Below are 22,410 nucleotides of genomic sequence, written 5' to 3' on the forward strand. Positions count from 1 at the left end.
CTTTGTGATAAAGACAACGCACGTACCTTTACTTTTGGCTAACTGACCTGCAAACAGAATCAATATCAATGTGAAAAATGATTATTCATATACAGAAGGTCAGCAGTAAGCTTCCATTTCACAAATGAACGTTATCTGGATATTAACTTGATTAGTCAAAGACTTCAACACGTAGGCAGTGGTATGCTACACGTAAACAATCACATGGCCAAAGTCTGCGTTTGATTGGCCGGCTATGATTTCTTCAGGTCCTAAAGATTGCTTGGCTCGAAAGTTGGAAAGAGCAGCGACAGTAGCTGGACTGAAAATTAGAGCGTTTTAGCATTACGTATAGGTCAGTGCGCTGAGAGCGTGGATGCAGAACCTGGATGGGAAATGACAACGGAGGTGTATTAGGAGGACGCAATATCATCAATGACTCAGACAACCCCGAAGGCAATTATAGAATTCCTGTTTTGCGACATCCTTATTTGACATCCTTATTTGACTGTTCATGGATTACTGACATGGTGCGCTGAATGCCAGGAACCGAAAATGTGGCATGTTTCTTTTGTTTTCATCATTGTTCAAAATTCTACTGTATTCACAAAGACATTTTTCACTCTTTTTTTTAAGTTGGTCTTTCAGTTTAAATAGTTTCTAATTAGACGCAAATATATGAAATTACGGATAGTATCGCTCGTCATGAAACATGAAGTAAGTGTATGTTTATTTTGTTCTCTGTGTCTAGGAAAGTAAGAACTTTTCATTTCACTTGGTAGAACACCAACACCAAAAGCAGTTTCTTATCTTTTTGGTAAACTTTGGAATTTTTGCACTTGGAAGGATCATCCACGTGAGCCATTTAGGTAAGTTTTTGTTCGTTTATTTTTCTGTTCAATCTGAATATGTTGTGTGGGATTCGCATGTCCTAACAGATAATTAAATTTTGTGTCATTTCACCATAACCATACTGTATTTCCAGATTATATTATTATCCCGTAATAATTATACCCAATTATATATCTTTTATCTGACAAAATTATGCCTGTGCATTTTTGCTGGGCATTTTCGCCTGTGCCGATTTCCCCGGAGGCAGCATCGTGTGTGATATTGACTTATTTAGTGCATTTGAATCTTGGATTAAGAAGGGGTGTTTAAAAAGCGCGATAGTTGTTCGATTCACCTTGCACTTCCCACTTTCCGCTACAGTAGAATATATTCAATGGCATATGCCTAATTGTCCAGCGATTAATTTCATAATTTAAGTTTCTAGAAAAATTTAAGACACCTAAATCGCAGATAATATCCGATATCAATCCAGAAAACGTCTGCGCGCGGGTATGGAATAATGATAGTTCTTATCCTGACTGGTTGCACTGTCCTGCGCTTAAGAGAACCACGATAATTTTGTAGGTTCATGGAGATTCTTGTTCTGCGTGCCATTGCCTATTGTTATTAATTGTATTGGACTACGCTTATTACACCTTCTTCAAAATCTATCAGTTCAATAGTATAGTTATATAACCTATATTAAAAATCAGTCAGTTCAATATAACATCATCTTATGTCACTCGCCGTGTCCTTTTCTAGTCCAAGACCAAGGTACCGCCGCAGTCTTTATTTAAATTGAATCTTAATTTAGTTTAAATTTAAATCAAATCCCCATCCTCTTTGATCCTTCAGTATGATTGATAGTATATTTTACTGAATGTAGGTGTTGTAAATCGGGCCCATATATTGGAGGTTTTAACGGAGATACCTCATGTTAAATTAACTCAGTGAAGAGCTTTGTGCTTTGGCCCATGCAATTTGCTGTGCATGTTTTACTTAAATGATTTAGAATGAAAGTAAAATCATGTTGCTTTGCTCTCCCATGGATCAATGTAACCTGTTGCTCAAAAATGTATTTCCCAGGCTTTCCAAAAACATCTGGTTCTCTTTGTTCCTTTTTGACAATAGTTTGATCTTCGAAGGCATGCCATTTTGTCTGATTTAGCTTAGAGGCCTGGGGTAAGCACATCTGATCACAAGCTCCACCGTTTACACAAAACCTCAAGACAAATCTAAGGGATTAGAGTGGTGTCAAAACAGTGTTTAGACAAGCTCTTGTTTCTTCTGCAAACAACTTTGTGAAACAGCAGGTCCTCGCGCCTGAGTTGTTTGCATAGAGAAAGATTGACTGTCTTTACGTCAGTTGCCCACAGAGTACTTCCATGGCTGATAACAGAAATGGTTTTGCCTACAGTGTCAACTGTGCCCTGAACTATTTAAATTTAGAGTAGTAATAAGTGTTACCACTAGGGATCAGTAGTGAGCAGAAACATACAAGGTCCACTTTTTAATAGAAGCCATTTGGAAATTACACACTTTCTCCTGAATGCTTCCTAGAGAACAGAGAATGTACCTTCACATTCCAGGAACAAACTTATGTTTGGGACCAAGAGGTCTGTCATGGTGTGGATAAAATGACATTTGTCAGGTGCAGGAAGCAACATGCAGTGGTGTGAAAAAGTATTTTCCCGCTTCCTGTTGTCCTCTAATATTGCATATTTGTCACAATGCTTTCAGATCTACATACAAAATATAACATTAGACAAAGGGAAACTGAGTGAACACAAAACCCAATTTTAAAATTATTATTTCATTTATTTAATGAAAAAAGTTATCAAACACACATATCACCAATATGAAAAAGTAATTGCCCCATTAGTTACACAATCAACCAAATAATCAAATTTAATTGATAATTAGATTCAGCTGATTGAACACAGCCAGGCTTGATTACAGTTAGCCCTATTGATTCTAAACCTCATATTGAACCGTACCATCAGAGTGAAGTAGTCGCCACAAAGTTTCTACAAGCACACTATGCCACAATCAAAAGAAATTCCAGAAGCAAAACAAGTTGTTGAAATATATCAGTCTGGAAATGGTTACGAAGCCATTTACAAGCCTCTGAGACTCCAATGAACAGTGTGAGCTATTATCTCTAAACACTTGGAACAGTGGTGAATCTTCCCAGGAGTGGCCATCCTGCCAAAATGTAGCTTACCACAGCTAAGATCAGTGTTCATGACTCCATAATAAGAAACGACTGAGGAAAATGGGATTCATGGGAGAGTAGCAAGGTGAAAACCACTGCCATAAACGCTCATCTCATATATTTGCAAAAAGGCACCTGGATGATCTCCAAGCCTTTTGGGATAATTTTCAATGGACAGATGAATCAAAAGTAGAACTTTTTGGATGTCACAGGTCCAATTATGTCTGTATCAAACACAGCATTTCACAATAAGAACATCATACCAACATTCAAGCATGGTGGTGATATTGTGATGGTGTGGGGATACTTTGCTGCCTCCAGACCTGGACAAGTTTCCATTATTGAAGGAACCTTGAATTCTGCTCTGTAACAGAAAATTCTTAAAGAAAATGTCTGGTTACCTTTTTAGTTAAATAAATGAAATAATAATTTTAAAATATTTTGTTTTGTGTCTACTGAAGTTCCCTTTGTGTAATATGACATTTTTTCCAAATATCTGAAAAAAATTCAGTGTGGCAAACATACAATAATAGAGGAAATCAGGAAGTGGACAAATAGTTTTTCACGGCACTGTATTTTAGCACAAGTAAATTTTAACTGTAGTCCGTGGTGCGTCAGAGAGGATCGGAGTGAAGGGGTCATTCCGGGCAGTTACGGGAGCCCTGAAACAAGCCCTTTACCCCCAATGCAAATATCTTGTTCTCTTCTGGCCGAGGCCAGTTTGCTTTGTAGTTTGCGCTACACTAGGTCTGCACCTGCTCTCATGCATTTGCTGGAAGCAGACCTGTTAGTGTTGTGCTGACCATTCGACCCTCACATTGAGTGTGATTGGCCTTATTTCACACACTAACGCAGCAGATACATTCCTTCCCCCAGTCATTATTTTCTGTTTACGTTATCTTGAGCAGTAACAATGGGGAGAACGCACAAAGAAAGTAAACGTTTTCCCTGTGATCGGCAAGAGCCTTCAGCCTTGCCGTGTCATTGTTATGTTTTCTCTGGCAATAGATGTCTTGCATCTTGTAAGGAATCATATTTCTTGTGTGGTCATTTAAAGTGGAATGCCAATTAAATCTATATATTTTTGGACATTCTCATCCAAATCCAAATGCCAAATCACCTCTCTGAAGATGAAAAAAAAAAGCGTGGACAATGGAATAGGAACTTTGGCCACTGCTGGGTTTGAGTCAGATAAGCTACTTTGACCAACTAAGAAGACTTAATTTCCCCCTTGTTGTTTCTAGGTAGTTACTATCTCTAGTGTGCCACAAAGGATCCTCACACCCCTGTTGTGCTGTCATCTCTAGCAGTCAGCCAAAACAATTTGGTAATCATAAGGTAGCAGTAACTAATGTCATTTATCCAATAGCCTCAGTGGGAAGGATTTTTATTAGCATTTTTTAAAGTGCCACGCTACAGTAGTAAACTAGGAGCTTCTGCTCCCAACCAACTAAAATGCATTTCCACCATTCTACTCTTGCCTCACACAGAGCTTCTTCATTGCTTCCTGTCTCACACTGCACAAGCAATGATGGACAAGGTCATGTTAGGGCACTGTTCATGGCCTGTGGGTTCTGGAATCCTGGAGTCTGTATCATGCACATTGATTGGAGCTGGCAATCATTTCTCTTCTAGATTATGTCACTGATCCAGATAGTAAAGTAACTGGCTGTTACACTAAATACAGACATAATGTCTCCTCTTGTAGGGAGGCCAGAACAGCAGAAGTGAAGTTGGTGTAACAATCACATGTTCAAGTAAATGTTACAACATTTACTATTTCTGACACCTAGCTGCTGTGCCAATGCTGTTATGAAAGGTTGTTTGCAATGAAGCACGTACAAACAGCTGGCAAAAATATTGTCTATTTCTGGACTACTATATGGACTACTAATTATGCAATGTGTCCACTGCTGTTCCCCCTTTTCTAATCTTCTCAGTCAGCCTGGAACCAACCAGTCATACAATGCGTTCCTTCCTTTGTTTAGGTAGTGAATGTGTATTATTAGTGAAGAATGCCACCAAGACAAAGTATTCTTACTGCAGAGCACTGACAAAAATTATGAAACTTATGTATTGTATTCTGTAACAATCTCTGGGCTGCAGTCCATGCTTCATTTAAGAATAAATACACCAGACACAACTACCCTCTGTTTTGAGACAACAAACTGTAGAGACAACTGTAGAGATGTGTTTATTAGTTATTCAAGTCAGGTACTGTAGCATTTTACAAAACAAAGAGTTGCTAGTAACAACAAAACAACAAACATCTGTAGTGATTAATAGCCAAGGAGACCAAGCAACAGGCCAAAAAAAAACTTCGTTTTCTGTAATTTCACAGCATGAGGCAAACAGCTCTGTTTAGTGACGAGCATTTGACACGCAAAGCTTACCCACAATCCACAGAGTCTCTCCCCCCCCCCTTCCCCCTCTCTCATGCATGTATTGATAACCAATCACATTCAAAACAGCAGGAATGCAGTTATCTGAACAACACAGCCGGAGAGTTCATTCCGCCCTCACTCCCAGTCTGGAATTTTAAAATAACTGAAAAATGGAGGCGGGGGGGGGGGGGTGGGGGGGGGGGGGGGGGGGGGGGGGGGGGGCATTCATTGTCCCACAAGAACAAAATGCGGTGGATAGTAAAGTGGCCCTGTCTTGGGATGCAGCTGCTATCTCCTGGAACCACAAGCAGCCTCCAAAAGCATCCCAGCCAAACACTGTGGGAATTCTCCTCTGTAAACAAGGGCTTCGGGTCAAAACCGCTCTGGCCACTCTCAGCCTGCAGGTCACAGGAAGTACGGGCGATCTCAAGCACTTGCTAACTGTGGGACTACATGCACATTAGTGCTCTCAGTGTGAAGGAAGGGACATCCTGGGGACATGCTTTCCCCTGTTTATCTTTTCTGTTTCTGAACCTGCCAGCCAGTTTATTTTGACTGTTGATAATTATTTTTTCATAATCAAAAAGAATTCCTTCTGCAAAGAATTGTGAGATTCCCCCTGTCTTTAAACCTCAACAGAACTTGGAAAGGTTCCAGATGGTACTGGCATCGTATAAACGGTTTCCCTTGTTTATGTGACGGTTCATTATTAAGATGTTCTCCCTTAAAAATGCGAGCTTCAACGGGAGCCTGTAGTCTCAATGGAAAGAGTTATCCAATTACATTACAGCTGAAGCAACTTCACCACTCCCACAATGCCTTTCTCTGGGAGTGGCTTTTGATAATGTGTGTGGATTGTGAGAACATCCATTTCTGCGATCTGACTGCCCACGCCTTGTGTGTTTACATCTCACTTGAGTCCGTACTTCTGTAACAGGGACTGAATGTAATCTTTTGGGAGGGGTGGTGGAACGCACTATATTCCATTTCAGTGTGGTTTTCCCGTCAGTCCTCCTTTTTTGTTGGTACTTACGAGAAGAGAGTGTAAGAAAGGTATGCCAATATATAACCAGGCAGGGCTGTCCAATACTTCACACATTCCTGGGAGAGATACTGAGGACCCTTGCAACCGCCGTTAACCTCAGGGTCACATGACTCTTGGCTGCTGTACTCTACCTAAAGTGGACAATGTAGCCTCACCACCTGGCTAGCTGGTAATTGGATCAAGAGGCGCTCAATAGCAAGACCTATAATCCCAAAAGGCAACAATGACAAAGTCAGTTAAAACCTGACGATTGTGCAGAGGATAATGCTAAATTGCCAGGTCATATAAAACAATGTTAGCCATGCATGCTGAGCTTTCTAATGTTCTTATGTACCCCCCCCCCCCCCCCACACACACACACACACACATATACTGTATATGCAAATCTACGGGTCCATTAAATGAAAGTCTTTGTGATCCATGTTGTAGTTTAACAAATCGCAGTTTGCTATATTGCTTTTTTTTCTTTTTCAGGATTTTCCATCTGATTCCTGCCAAGTGCCATTCCAGACTTGCTGCCATTTCATGGAGAGGGTTTACAGTCCAGTGTTGTAAGGCAAGCTCAAGCAAGGAGGACCTCTGTGGGAGACAGAGCAAATGCACCAGAGGCAAGACTGCAGTTAACATCACTTCCTTTGCCGGAAGACCTTCATAAGACAAGGAGTCGTGGCCCAGTTAACTTGGTGGAGCAGGACCCCTTTGGTGTGTAGGGGACCCTATAGAGTGAGGTGGTCCTCTGCTGTAAGGCTCTGCTGGCCAAGCTGCAACTATGGACATTGAGGCGAGGCCCGACCCCTCATGCCTGGTGACCCCGCCTTCTCCCCCACCATGCTGACTGGTGCATCTCTAATCTACATTATACTAGAGCTGGTGATTGCGGTGCTGGCCGTGCTGGGCAACGTGCTGGTCTGTTGGGCAGTGTGCCTCAATAGCAACCTGCAGAGCATCACCAACTTCTTTGTGGTTTCCTTGGCGGTGGCTGACATTGCTGTGGGCGTGCTGGCAATACCCTTCTCCATCACCATCAGCACGGGATTCTGTGCCCACTTCTACGGCTGCCTCTTCATCGCCTGCTTCGTTCTGGTGCTCACGCAGAGTTCCATCTTCAGCCTCCTTGCCATTGCCATTGACCGCTACATTGCCATCAAGATCCCCTTGCGGTAAGGCAACCAATTGGGAATTCTGGGAATTCTAGTTCCAGTGTCGGGGGTAGGGTAGGTTGAAGCAATTTTAGACGTATCATGTAGCATTTATAGTTTATAAATGTTTTTGCAGCTGTTATGACAGCATTTCTCAATCCTGCTTCTAGTGGGCCGGATGTGTGCTGGATTTAATTCCAACTACACTACACAGGATTTATTGAGCTGTTATTTGACTGCTGGTTTGGAATGGATACTACATCATTTCACACTTACCTGCTGCAAGACAAATTTGTGATTGGAGGTGTGTTTTATGCCACTAACAAATAAATGCAAAGATATTTCTCAGTTTGTTTTTTGTTTACTTGTGCCTCTTAGATAAGTAATACTGGTTGCATAAAAGGCAATACACTATCTAGCAGTTCAGTGGTTTTGTAATACTGTAATGTAGCATGTTTTCCCATTCAACTCCCAGCCTCCTTCAGTACTGATGTGGATAGGATTCAAGTACGTTGAAACAGGGACATTATATTTTAGGGAGCATTATCTATTGTATAACTTCCTCTTGTAATAGTGGTCTGGTATGAGTTGTTTACTGAGAACAGAATCAAGCTTAATGTAATTTAAAGTATTTACTGTCAGTGGCCAGCTGCAGATTCACAAATTAGCACTTTGATCCCTATCTTTTTCATTCATCAAAAATGGAATGCCTAATGTACATTTGTAAGATGTCGAAAGCAGGCTTTTTGTTATGTGTGGAACGAGTCCAGGAGTGCCCACAGTCTAAACAGACAGCAAATATTCACCTTGAAAGATGCAGCATAGCATCACAGTTACATGCATGAACTGCATCACTCCTGATAGGAGTTTGGGCTACACATGCAAGGCATACAGCCCTGAAAGGCCACAGGGCCCTTGTGACTGGTTATAGCAGCAATGACCGATGGCTCTGTATCTTGATTTCTATTTGTAGTTTATGAACTAAAGCTGGTAGGGTGGTTGATTCTACTGTTCATCCCCTTTGTCCCTTTAGACTTTGTGATGTCCATCATTCTCCCGTGTGAATATTTGAATATTTAAGGCCATACTCACGCTGCTGCTTTTTTTTTTTTTTTACCAAACTTTAGGTTTCATGACCTAAAGTTCCCTTTCAGAAGGCAGGAAGAGGAAACTTTGGGCTGCAGGGCCCAATGAGCAAATAGCAAGCCAAGCTCATGATATCCGTGGTGAGCGTAGATGTTCTTTTTCCCACAAGGCTGATCCAGTTGGGAACAGTAAATCAAGCACTCTGCTAGCTAATAGATAAAGCAGACTGAAGCTTTCAAAGCCACTACCCATTAAAACCGCCATTGTGCACTGCCTCGTTAGCCTGTTGGTTTGGACTTGGAATTTACAGCAGGATGAGACCAGCTTTCGTCTACAGTGGGGATCATGTTAATATTCTATGAAGGTGTATTTTCAGTAAGATACAGCATCTGATGCTGAACTCACTTTTCTATTTTATTGCATGGAATATGTCTAGTTTTTGGCGCATTGTGTTATAGCTTTTTGTATGCTTATTTTACAAAGCACTATGGAATCAGTCTAGACAGAGGGCCGTTTTCCTTTTTCAACCTCTCTTTTTTGTACTTTTTCTGTACACATCCTCCTCATAGTGATAGGACAGAGGAGGCATGAAAAACCCCATAATTCTCATGATGAATGATGAATGATGTATCATTTTCTCCTCCTTGAGCATGATAAAGGTTTAATTTTTTGGTTGGTCCATCTGTAATTATGTATCCCTGTGGTCAGGGGTTTGTTTAGTTATGGATGACCTTTGAACTTCAACATCTTGAGAATGTCGTAAGAGCCGGTCGAAGCGCTCAGCTGTTCTCCCACAACGACCAAAAGGCGGACTGAAAATAGATCTTCTCCTTGAACACTAACTCTTTTTTGCTGTTGTTACTTCTAATATTTATTTTGTTTGTTATTAATTCTAACAAGTTCTGTTTCACATCAAGGTCTAGTGAATAATTAGAGGTTTCAGAAGGGTCTGTGAAAGGTTTCTGTGTTGCTGCTTTGTATTTGAGTTTCTGCCCCCACCTCAGCTTGTCTGTGCATTTGTCTGTTTGGTTGTTGTTGTTGCAGTTTTATCCATTTAATAACCTTTAGCTCATTTGCTTATATGCAAATCCTTTACTTCTTTCTTACCCTTTGATGTATTCAAGATAGTGTGAAATGAAAATAGAACACAGAATGCAGAATCAGAACAAGCAGACCATATGACCTGCATCTGGTCTTTCTTTTTAACTTATTGTTCCTGACAACAGAGGTTCCATTCTACACTGATGTAACCACCAGCACAGGATTATCCTTAGTTCTGGGAATCTTTTTGAAGCCTGTGTTGATGGTAGCAGCAGGGCCCAACAGCCGTTGATTGCTTAAGTTAGGGGTGTGTACGCATGAGCGGCATGTTGGTGTTACCAGAGGCCTGGAGCAGGGCTACTGAATCTGGGGATAATAAAAACCTACGTGGTTCCTTGGCATCTTTGGCTCCTTTATGTCAGATTCTCCAGGCAGTGATAATTGGTCAATTACAACTGTACTAGATATGGGTACATGCTTCCAGTTGGTCTCTAAATTGTGTTACGCAAGCTTAGAGATGAGCCATACTCCACAGGAATCTCGCCATTAATGCATAGTACTGTTTGGCATGATGATCAGCGGCAGTTGGTTCACTAAAAAGAGACTAAAAAGAGTGGAAAACCTTCAGACTGATCATAGGTCTCAAATCTTTCAATAATTTTCGTTGATTATCAATACAGCTATGAATTCACAGAAAGTACCATCAGCTATAGCCAGTTCTCCTCAATTAGGTAATTTAGGCTAGTGATACGTTTTTTGTTTGCATCACTCACTTGTTAATTTTTTAATAAAAAATAAACATTTTTAGACATTATTAAATTGAGGACATACCTAGGTTCTTCGCATCCACACTCAAATAAACTATTAATGGCAAAGATCTGCAGTCAGCATATTTTGTAATCTAGGTAAAAACCTAGCTCAAATTTTGTTTAATCTTTATTAGATGTTTGATAAAAGCTAATGGAGTGGTTTAGAGAGTGTAGTTTTTTGTTGTTGTTGCGTGTGTATTTAATGATTGAAGCTTATTTTTCTAAATAATTGAATGTATCATTTAATCTCCCTAACTTGGAGTGAAGAAGGAAGCTGTGTGTTTACCTGTCATTGGATTATTCAGATTGTTGGCACACTTGTTAATCAAGGAAAATGAATGAAAACAGGTTGAGGCCAGTATCAGTATAAATCATTACAATTATCCTTATGTAGCAAACACTGACACAGTTTGACAAAGTGAAAATCTGACCACAAGCAGATGAAACACTATGCGGAATCATTGTTTCCTGGGGTGTGTGTACGATCTGTGCGTGCATGTGTGTGCATGTGGGTGTGACACATGGTATGTGGAATCATTTAATTTTAAAGACTGGCTGTTTGAAACAGAACATAATTAAAACCATGTACATGATGTATACAGTGACTAGGTTGCTGTGCATTCTCAAGATAATTGCCAGCATTGCAACTGCAGCAGAAGACAGGTCCCCATTACTCTCCATGCAAGAAGCCAGGCGTCTCTTGGCTTCTCTTGGCCCTGGCATTGCTTGCCGGGTGTTATTACCGGTTATCTTTTCATTTTAAATGAACCAGGCCATTTATATACTCCATGGGCACAATGGAACTGATTACTGAAATCGATGCTTGTTCCGCTGGACAAACTTCAGCCTGCAGATACAGTATTATTAATCACTGATTAATAAGGTCATGGCAAATAACCACTTGTATGGCTAGATAGGCAGCTTTATTATGTGTACTCTATACCACATGTCACTCTCTTACCTGTGTATTTGTATTGAAATATAATTACTTTTCAAGAGTGCTGTGGGAAATTATGCTGGAAACTCTTTCATGAAATATTACAAAGGCCAGGAGGTGCCTGCTGCTTTTTAAGGAGTACAAGGTTGTATGCTTCATAAAGTATACACATGTCATCAAATACGCGTAATTCATTCATCTCCCCTCTGGGGATTATTAAAGTATATTCAGTTCAGTTGTGGGAGCCATGTTATTGCCTGTTTGAGGAACATTAGCACTGAGGCTGTGGTCTTGACTATGACTGATGTCAGATTTGCTAGGTTCAGACAATTCAGAAAAGGAGCTGTTCTTTAGTGCCTGTGCTTTGTGCTTGTGATGAGTATACATTTTGTTCAGCAATACAGAACGGCAAAAGGTCTAAACTAGGGGCTACAGGTTAGCTCATCTTGTTCAGGCACTGTTCTAGTGTGTGGATGGCCTCCATGATTTTGTATGAAATCTGGTCTGACTGTAGCCTGTAAACCTGAATGGGAGGGTTTCAGCTGGCCAGGATGATATCATCTCATTGTGCACCACTGACCCCCACTGGTCGATTGGGCGCCTGCAAGTCAACCTGTTAAGCTGTTGGTGAAGAGTCTTCCCCTGACTCATGTCGGTGTGAGCCCGACATGCCGACTGCCGTGTGATAAGATGCAGAGGCTGGCAATCATGTGCTTCAGAGGAGAGTGCTGGTCTGCACTCTCCCAAATCTGCAGCAACGCTTGCAGCAGTGAGCGCTGGTAAATACGATTTGGCATTCCAAACTGGAGAGAAAAAGGTCAAAGAAGCATAAAATGTTCTTAACCAAGGGGTAGAGGCGGATGCAGATGCAGTAAAATGGCTGCTTGTCCTCGAATGCCCACCAGTAAATTTCCTAAGCTTTCCAATGGCATTAACATGTCACACTGCGGAAGATCCTGGTTCTCAGGAAACTGCTGTTAGTTCAAAGCCAGGAAGTCCGTAAGTGCGCTTCTCTACGCAAATGGGAAAAAAAGAGACCTTGTGACTTTCCTAATTATAGTTACACTGTCATACCCAGAGCTTTCCGTATGCTCTTGTTACCAGAATGGAAAATCTGAAATTCCTCTCTTGTGTCCCCCCCCCCCTTTTTTTTTTTCTAGGTACAACGGTTTAGTGACGGGCCAGCGGGCCAAGGGGATCATCGCCATTTGCTGGGTGCTGTCCATAATCATCGGCCTGACGCCCATGCTTGGCTGGAACAAATATACCAAACCCACCAACAGCACCTGCCCCACAGGCATGAGGGAGTGCCTGTTTGAGGAAGTGGTCGTCATGGACTACATGGTCTATTTCAACTTCTTTGCCTGCGTGCTGGTGCCCCTGGTACTAATGCTGGGCATCTACCTGCGCATCTTCATGGCGGCCCGGCACCAGCTGAAGCTGATTGAACTGAAGGCTGTGCACGGGGAGAAATCGCGCTCCACCCTGCAGAAGGAGGTCCACGCTGCCAAGTCCCTGGCCATCATCGTGGGGCTCTTTGCCGTCTGCTGGCTCCCGCTTCACATAATCAACTGCTTCACGCTCTTCTGCCCGGAATGCGCTCGCCCCAGTGTCTGGATTATGTACCTGGCCATCATCCTGTCCCACGCGAACTCGGTGGTCAACCCGTTCATCTACGCCTACCGCATCCGCGAGTTCCGCCAGACCTTCCGCAGGATCATCCACCGCCACGTGCTGGGACGGCCCGAACACTTTGAGGCCGGCGGCAGCACCCGCACGTCCACCCGCACCAGTATGGTCGACGTCTGCTCCACCAAGGTGAACGGGTTCACCCTGGACTCGTACGCCGAGCACAGCAGCTGCAGCAGCGGCGTTGGCGCTGGAGGCAGTGTGCCCGGGGTCCCCCCCGACTCAGACAGCGCCCAGAATACTGCCAGAGGAAGCCCGGACATGAGCACCGTGCCAGGCGCCATGCTTTCCCAGCCAGGGTTCGTCCCCAAAATTCACATTGTGGAAGTCCCTCTCTCCTCCCAACCGCCACAGCAGCCGCATGTCGTGGGACGCACCTTGCAGAATGGGGGCAAGCGCCACCCTTCTCCGGGGTCAGAGATTATGGAGGTCAAGGAGAGCAAGGAGCTCTCCGCTGCCAAACAAGTAAAATCACTGTTCCTTAAACAGACAGACCACTGTCCGGAGCTCACACAGGTGTCATGATGGCTCCAAAAAGTGGAAAACACTGCACTGTAGTATTTAGTTGTAGTTGTAGTATCCCTGTACTATTTATTACCTTGCCTGGTGGAAAGAAAGGACCAAAAAACTATCGGGCCTACAGATGTGCTGGAAGGTTGCAGGGCTGCACCTTTAGCTCACAGGGGTTCTGTGAATTAACCGGACTCCCACTCTAATCTGGACCTCTGCTCCAGCATTCCCATTGGATGGATTTGGGTGGGAAGGGGGAGGGGGGTAGGAAGTATCAATGCAAACAATGAATTTTAAGACTGCCACTCTTTTTTAAAGTGTTCTAACCTTTCATGAGTCAGAATTGTTCAATTGATATTAATGCGTTAGGAGCAGGGCCAGAGATGGGCAGCCTGCAGTGGGGCTCCAGGGACAGGAAGGTGCAGGTACAGTCCAACACTACTGCCCTTCCCCCCACTTTCCTTGGGAGCAATTCCAACAAATTTATTAAAGTCTTAATTATTCCTGCAGATCATCCACCATAAAAGACCAACCCTCTCCTCAGACAGAGATACAAGCCCTCACAAAAGTGTCCTAGAGGACAGACCAAGTTACTGTGGGAATCAATGAATTTACGATGTGGTCCTGTCACTAAATTAGCCTGCTTGAAATGTCTGTTGTCAGGGAAAAACTTTTCTAGAAGAGCTTTTTCTGGCCAAATTGTCTCACAGGGCCACCCTTGAGTGACCTTGTATTATTTTTGTCATTTATAAAATGACGATTTTTATTTTTATGTGGTGCCAGGTGTGAAGTGTAAAAACACCTAATGGTCCAATAGGGGTCTACAAGTTATATTGCAGCACTGTAGCCTGTGTCATGCTAGGCAGTAACCTTGGGAGACTTTCCATTGTAGCTTTCCATTCCAAGGAGCAGGTAAAGAGTTTGTGAAATTGAAATTTATTGTTTTTGTGAAAAGATGGCATTTAACTGCTGGATGCACAAATGGGCATTAGAAAGATAATTAAATCAATTTAAGTCTAATTTATCAGTTCCCTACAGATCAGTGCATTTTAGGTTTACTGTTAAGACTTGTTACCAGCAACAATCTCTGTAACACACATTTCAACAAAGGTTGCAATCTGGCTACAAATAACCTAGTAAAAGTAATTTCCTTTACAACTGTGTTTATTGCACAGCTTGTTAACCACTCTGTTTACAATTAGCTAGCTAGCATAAGTGCTCCATCCTCACTGCAGATAGGCAGCACCTTCACAAATTTTCAATAAAAGAAAAAAAAAGTTTCAACAAATGGCTGAGTATCAACCTGATAAACTGATAAATTGATAATCTAGCCAATATTAGGCAGATGCTTCGCAGTAAGGTGTATTTACATTGCATTATAGTACAGCATTACCACGCATGCTCAATGTTATCATTGGGAATAGCTGAACTCAAAAACAAGTCGACAAAACCAGTCACAATATAGATTTTTGACATTATATTTTTTCACCAAATCTATACCACACATACTTTGTAGCCAGTGGAAAAACACACAGAGTTGCTGTCCAGCATGGAAGTCACGAATGCTTTTGTTACATCAATGGTGAACCCTTGTAAATAGGCACCTAATGTGGCCTGTAATCCACCTGAAAGTTCTTAGCCTGTAGTTATGTCTCAATTAGACCTGCGTTTTCCTGAATGCTGGTGTGACAATTGCAAAAAATGAAGGTTTAAATTAATTGGATTACAGTCAAATATATCTACTGTAAAAATCTGTGATATAATCCATGGTGAGAAACCAAAATAATACCAGTGACCACAAGACATAACTGTGTATGAACATCATCTGTCCATGATGGAGCCTCTTTACTTTTAGATGTTTACATACAATGCCTGCCATCCTGTTCCAATTTTTAGGAATAGATGTATTTATGATTGTATATCATCTGATGCTAATTTAAATGCAGTTTGTAATACCTCCTATCAGTCTTTGGTCTGCACCTGTGCCAGTGTGTTTGAAGACTGACTGATTAGGCTATGCTCAGCCCTCAGCTATCCTCAGCCTGTCCGGTAGCCCTTGCAGATGAGAATCCCGTGTTATTGATCCAGATGGAAGGCCCTGGTTATATCACGGAATGGTTGTTGTGTCATTTGTCTACTTTCCTTTCTTTCTGAGTTTGTTTGTTCAATAACCCCCTGCTTTGAAGCCCAAAAGTAGGGGAAAGCCATTAAGATGAATGTTAAATGAAGTATTTTTGTGCCTTTTTCAAAAAAATATATTCACACATTTTTTTCTGAGCCTGTGGTGTATAGTATTTATCAGATTCTGAGGGCATGAAACAAGACATTCTGAGGGCATAAAACAAGTCAATGTTGTACCTCCATTTTTAAATATGATTGTATTATTTAATAAAAATATGTATTGTATATACTTGTATGTACTTGGTTTCTGTCAACTGATTGCATATCTTTGCTAAATGGCGTACCACTGAAACCTTTTACTGACACAGAAGCACTTGAGCGCAAAAAGGCTAACAATGGATTGCCTTCAAAAAATGGTGACTACAAGGGCTGCTGGGCGGCTCACTCGGTAAAAGTGCCGCTTGTAACACATGAATGAGCACCATGGTCTCATTGGAGGGAATTTGCATTGCTCAATGGATATATGGGCGGGATTCAGTGGCCAGGGATAGCAGTGTTTGTTGCGTGAACACTTGTTGCGTCCTGTTCATTGCGCTTTGTGGCTTGTGCCGGGAGTGTGAAAAGGAGTGGTCTGGCACCACATGGTTTGGAGGAGAGCCACAAGTTGTGCTGGCAGCAGGCAGCGTCTATGACCGCGCTTGTACATCATTCTTGAATTGGACATTCCAATTTTTTTTTTTAAAAAGGAAAAAAATGGTGAATAAAATTGGACTTGGGGCTATAGGATTCTGTTTACAGGGTTTGTTTCTGACATTATAAGCTAAGCTGTTCTTTCCCAGCCTGTCTGCAAATAACGTTCCAAGTTGGTGGTCTGCTGGAATTTAAATTTCTCCCCAAGGTTTTGTGAATAAGGCAACACCAAGCCTTTAGCTCTAGACCCTCCTGAGACCCAGCAGAATAATTTTTTATACATAAAACAAGTGCCTTCGATGACAAAAACATGCTGCAGTGCAAATATTTTCCAAAATGTTTTTTATTTTTATTGGATCTCCCTTGTAATGTAGGTTGCAGCATAGTAGAATATGTGGCTCATCAGATTCAGACCCATGTCCCCTACAGGGGACAAAAATGAATATCCAGGCCTTTGGATAATAAATGTGTCTTTGTGGTGTAAATCTCCAGGACACATCATGTCACTAAAAGAAAAGCAGCAGTCATTTGGTGGGCGGGGTCCTGCCCATGCCGTTGTTTCTAGGGGCTTGCCTTGGTGTGTTTTCCTGAAGATTTATCTTTTTTTCCAAGTTTTTTCTTTTCCCCAAATTTAGAATGTCTAGTCCCACTTGCTGGCTTGGCCCATCACTGCAGTATCCAAACTCCTTTTGGACGAACAGAAACTAGCAGTTTTTAGAAACATTCCTGTTTTGTTGTGTGTGCAGGCACTGTTTTTTTGCATGTTAATCATGTTTTCAAATCATGCTATATCACAGATATGACAGAAAAAAAAAATTCTTAGCTTACAGCTGAGAGAATGTGCAGAATGTTTTTGAACATTATTGTACATGATGTCCACTTCCCTCCGGTGGTGTGTTTCCTAATCTCTCTAATGAACACTGATCGCAGGGGCCCTCAGTGGCTGTGAATTGTATCAGACTACCCTGGAAAGCTGCCAACATGCCTTTTCATGTAATTACCCAGACTACCCTGTTGCCTCTTGATTAAATGAGTCTTCACTGGAGATTAAAACGTCAAAGTAAAAGTTGCACAGTGAGCTCTTTAAGCAGTCTTCCAGACTGGACATTTAGAAGCTTAGGGTTTTGTGTAAGTAGAGGTGCACTACTGGAGCAATGTTCCAGCCTCACAGCTTCCCTCTGCTCTTTCTTCATATGCAGTGGCCCTTCCTGCAACTCGGTGGCCATGGAAAGTCCACGCCAGGTATCTCATTTATTGTGCCTCGTCTCTGGAACGTTTAAAACAACGGGTTATATTTGAGATTTGTCTTTATGTCATTCCCATTTGAATTGTCACACCCTAGTGAAACGTCCCAGTGTGTCCACCCTCTTGAGCTAATGGGTGTTTCAACCAGCTCAAGGATGTAAGAGCCATGCAAAATGGAGGTCAAAGTATGGACCCAGGAATTGTGGGTATTGTCTGTTGATGCTCACTTGTGCACACAGGTGCATTCTGTCCAGTGGCAGTGCTCCTCATTAACAGTGAACTCTGTATTCACAATTGGATGTCACCAGCATGCTATTATCGTCGTCTCTTTGTAATCCTCCTATCCATTGTTCAGCTAAAATGAATCCTTTCTCAGTTGGCTAATGTATTTACATGAGAAATCCTCACCAAATTTACCCACCTCGCTCCATGATGAACCAATTTCTTCACAACCCTGTCCTGTCCTGTGCCTGACTGTGCCATAACCAGATTGATCACAATATAATAATAATAATAATAATAATAATCAGACTTATGATTTATATATTTCTACAGAAAACAGCCAGTGGTACATACTCTGCAATAGGCATGCCAAGGTCAGTGTGAAAGTCTTCTGCTCTTTTTTCAAACCAGCCTCAATGGACAGTCAATCAGCTTGATGTAAAATATCAGATGTTAGACAGTTCAATGTGAAATAGAAACTAGAGATGATTTTCTCAAAATCCTATCAATGTAAAACAGCTTCCTGAAAAAGCAGACCTTGGTTTTCACTCAATTCTTGACAACAGAAACAAAACCACAGGCTGATAATGTATTCTTGCTAGAGGTTTTCTGCATGATACTTTGTATCCTTAAGTTGCCAGAGAGGAGGAAAAAATGCCATTTTCCTCAATGGGGTTTCAAATAGCTCCTTTCACTCCTTTCACTGTAATGAAATATTCTGGGTTTTTGGGCTACATCAACTGCAGGAAGAGGGGTTGATTCTAGACATGGAGATTCAAAATGTTTCATCATGCAGGCACGCGCTCACATATCATAAAACAAAATTTGACAAGAACCTTCCAGTAAATCCACGGCCAGACAATAAATAACAGCTAACTGTTGGTGAGATTACTCCCACTCAGTGAAAGGCTAATATCACAGAGAAAAGCCAATACAAGACAGACAAACAATGAATGCCTCCCCATTTCCTGTGGAGCCCATTAGTCCTGCGCTACAGACGACCCCACAGCGGGGGGGTTTAAACCCAGACAGCAAATGCAGAGAAGCCCAGCCAAATAAAATCAATGTGCTCAAGCCGGTAAAAATACTATATTTAATACCTGGAGGGTGTGTAGACGTGGAGGCACAAATCTCATTATCTCATTTGTTCTTTTATTGACTTTATAAGTGCTGAATTGGTCTAAATGCCCATTCTTCCTCCTTTTTCCCCAAGATATTCGCTGAAATGCTACTGAAAGCTGTGATGTAGTGTCTGATTCTGATCAAGGCCACAGAAGTGGTTGTGATAGATCATTGTGGCTGCAGCCTGTTTATATTTACAGCCTTTAGTATTGGCAATAGAAATAACAAGCGCCTTAAATAATGGCTGAAAAATGCCTTTGACTGTGTATATCCTTTCAGCTGGTGTCAGGGAGAACGAGAGAGAGAGAAAGTGAGAGAGGAAGAGAGAGAGAGTGAGAGAGAGAGAGAGAGAGAGCGAGAGAGATACTCCTTCCATTTGCTTTGCAAAGGGTATTTTATATATTTGTTCAAACAAGAGTTTCCTCTTTGGAAAATACGCACATATACTGTACATAAGCTGACGTGTTATTGTGCCAGAGGGAAGGCTGTTTACGCCAGTTGTTAGGCTTAATGCATTGGAAATCAAATGAAGGTGCATTTGACGATCGCTTTTATTACACCATTAGGGCTGTCCCTTTCACCATTAAATCCTCATCTGGGGTGGGGGTGGGGGGGCCCTTGAGCTGGCCTGGAGAGCCTTGCCTCCTAACAGCATCCTGGGTGGCATAACATATCCTCCTCATCAGCACAAAACAAGTGCTAGTGCCCATTAACATTTAGCGTGCTTCCTAATGTCATCTGTATTAGACTTTATTAGCTTTATCTGTGTGGCATTCCCAGAGAGGTGCTTCAAGATGAGTGGGTGAAAGAGAGGTGTCCAGATGCCATGGTGTGTACCCTGTTACACCATGTTATAATGCTAAATGCATGCTGGCCTCATTCCACTTCATTGAATTTATACTAATGCTGTCTTGTTGACTCAGGTTGGGTTTTTTCACCGGCGAACAATGAATGACAGAAAGGAAGGAACACATATCAATAAGGACAACAATGACCGTAATGAGACTGCAATCAGGAAAGATCATGTTTGTGGTAATTGTCCTGCCAGTCACTGCAGAAATAGTTGTACAGGGAAAAAGAAAGATTCAAAATGCTCAAAGGAAACATCTCACACATTACGTCCTTGACAGTCAGTCACCTGCAGGCGGGGGGAGGGGGGGGGGGGGTAAGACAGGATATTGGAGGGGATTGCTGAAGGAGAGCTGAATTTTATGCTATGGCAGGCTCATTCTTCTTCGCTTGCTAACACTCACCAGAAGGCCATAAGAATATTTTGTGATGAAAGCAGACTTTTCAATCCATCCAGCACACACAGTGAGTCCTCAGGGCCGAGTTTGAAAACCCCTGGTCTAGGATGTATCTTACACTGATTTTTACCAATCCGGGGTCTCTGCTTGCAAAATGGGTCCTGCTGTTTTATCCATTAACATTTGTTTGAGTGAAAAAATGTTTCCTCATATCAATGAAGGCTGTACCTTTAACTCATTTTGATCTGTGTCTTCTTGTTCTGCTGACAAAAGCTGAAAGCAAAAAATATGATTTGTACTATAAAAAACCTGGACAGTGTTTTTTTTTTGCTATGCACTTATCTGTTTTAATCGTTTAGACTGCATTAGACTGCATTAGTGTTATGAACCCTTTGGTGTCTGGGGGTAAGTTATTTGAATGATTTGGTAGGCTGGTTTGGCAATGCACAACAGTTTTATTTACACAAGAGTGGAAAATACTTCAGGGTGAGCTCAGGCTAGCACAACAAACAAAACCAAAACTATCTTATAATAAAACCAAACTAATCTACCACAAATGAAAAACTACATGGACTAAGTCTCCTTAAACTAACAGATGAAATTCTGATACAAAACAAAATTGCAGCTCAACCCTATGCAAACACATTAACACACAACACACACTACTTTTATTTTCCAACTTTTTTTGCCATGTTTTAATATATTCTTAATTTCATCCCTTTTTCATTCATGTATTTTTTATCAGATGAAAAAACTTTTAGGGATTTGCCAGCCTGGCAGCATAGACCCAGCATTGTTGTGTTTGACGTTGCTTCTCCATTCAGCCTGTGTCAAGTCTTCTAAAAGCCCTGGTCAGCTGTTATCCCGTGGTTATTTTTACCCCCACTCTCTCCCCATCTGCCCCCAGCACAGCTGCACCAAGCCACACTGGGACCACAACACAGAACATCCCATTATCCCACCACAAGCATATGTTCAACACACACTCTGGAGGATGTACAGAGGCTTAGAGTTACACAGTGGATCATATGTTCGACAGGTGCCTGTGTACTGTACTTATAATGTTGTGTATTTCTCTTTTTTTGCTGTTGGTGTATGAACACTTTGTAACTCAAGTGGCTTTGACTAAATATGTGGTTCACAACACAGACTATTTACAACCCTCATGCATGAGCTTTGTTGCATGACAAACCTCTGGACATTTCCCATGTAATTTATTGTCATTTGAACCGCAAGATCAAGAGCCTATAGTTATTTTTCTTCTCAGAAACTTTGGCAGAACTACCTTTCATTATGTAACAGTTACTGTAACTTGTGCATTCTAAACAAAAACTACCAATCCTATGTTGCTGCATAACCTCAGTGAACATTTTTGTGGTGAAAAGTTGGTGAAAATACATCTAGATTCTGACCTTCGCTTACTGGGACCTTACAAGGAATTTCTGGAGAACCCTTGAGACAGAATAACAGACTGGGCAGATGCGATTCTCTGAAGAGGTCACATTTCCTCTCCTTTCTGTATTAGTAAACTGTATCCTTCCGAGTCCGAGCACCCATTCAGTGCACACTATCTTCAACTGTACTGAATGTCATGACCCATACACAGTACCTGGAAAACTGGAAAAAATTTCCACTGGAAGAAATGTTTGTGTGCTACACTTCTAGCATTGTATCTGTGAAAAGCAGTCAGATTTGTGTGGTCTGCCAATAATAAATAATTAGTATTATTTAAGAAATCACAAATAGTTACTTTTAATAAATTTGACAGCATATGCACAAAAAACTCATTTTTACTTTTGAATTCTCGTCATTTGTATTCTGCCAACAGACAAACGAAATACACGCACACACACACACACACGCACATGCTCACACAGACATCGCCTGCAATGGTCTGAGGAGTTAGAGATTTTGTCCCCCTTCTGGAGTCTAAAAGTATACAGTATGCTAATAAATATCAGCACTTCACATATTGTTGATTGGCACTGGAATTCCCGTCCACAATGTGACAGGTTCTGGACAGAAGCTGGCAAGAACAGCGTGGCTCCTGTGGGGGAAAAACAGCTGTCTTGCCACCTGCTGCTTGTCTACATATATA

At 41.8% G+C, this 22,410-nt stretch overlaps 1 protein-coding gene across 1 annotated transcript; it reads left to right on the forward strand.

Moving 5' to 3' along the window:
• Nucleotides 1–269: 269 nt before the first annotated feature.
• adora2aa (adenosine A2a receptor a) lies at nt 270–16,075 on the forward strand. Its single transcript, XM_035380459.1, has 4 exons — nt 270–509; nt 731–848; nt 6,929–7,614; nt 12,627–16,075. The coding sequence occupies exons 3-4, from the start codon at nt 7,253–7,255 to the stop codon at nt 13,678–13,680; spliced, it is 1,416 nt and encodes a 471-aa protein (XP_035236350.1). The 5' UTR covers nt 270–509; nt 731–848; nt 6,929–7,252; the 3' UTR covers nt 13,681–16,075.
• Nucleotides 16,076–22,410: the final 6,335 nt, after the last annotated feature.

The sequence above is a fragment of the Anguilla anguilla genome, chromosome 10 (assembly GCF_013347855.1).
Source record: "Anguilla anguilla isolate fAngAng1 chromosome 10, fAngAng1.pri, whole genome shotgun sequence".
Taxonomy (NCBI): domain Eukaryota; kingdom Metazoa; phylum Chordata; class Actinopteri; order Anguilliformes; family Anguillidae; genus Anguilla; species Anguilla anguilla.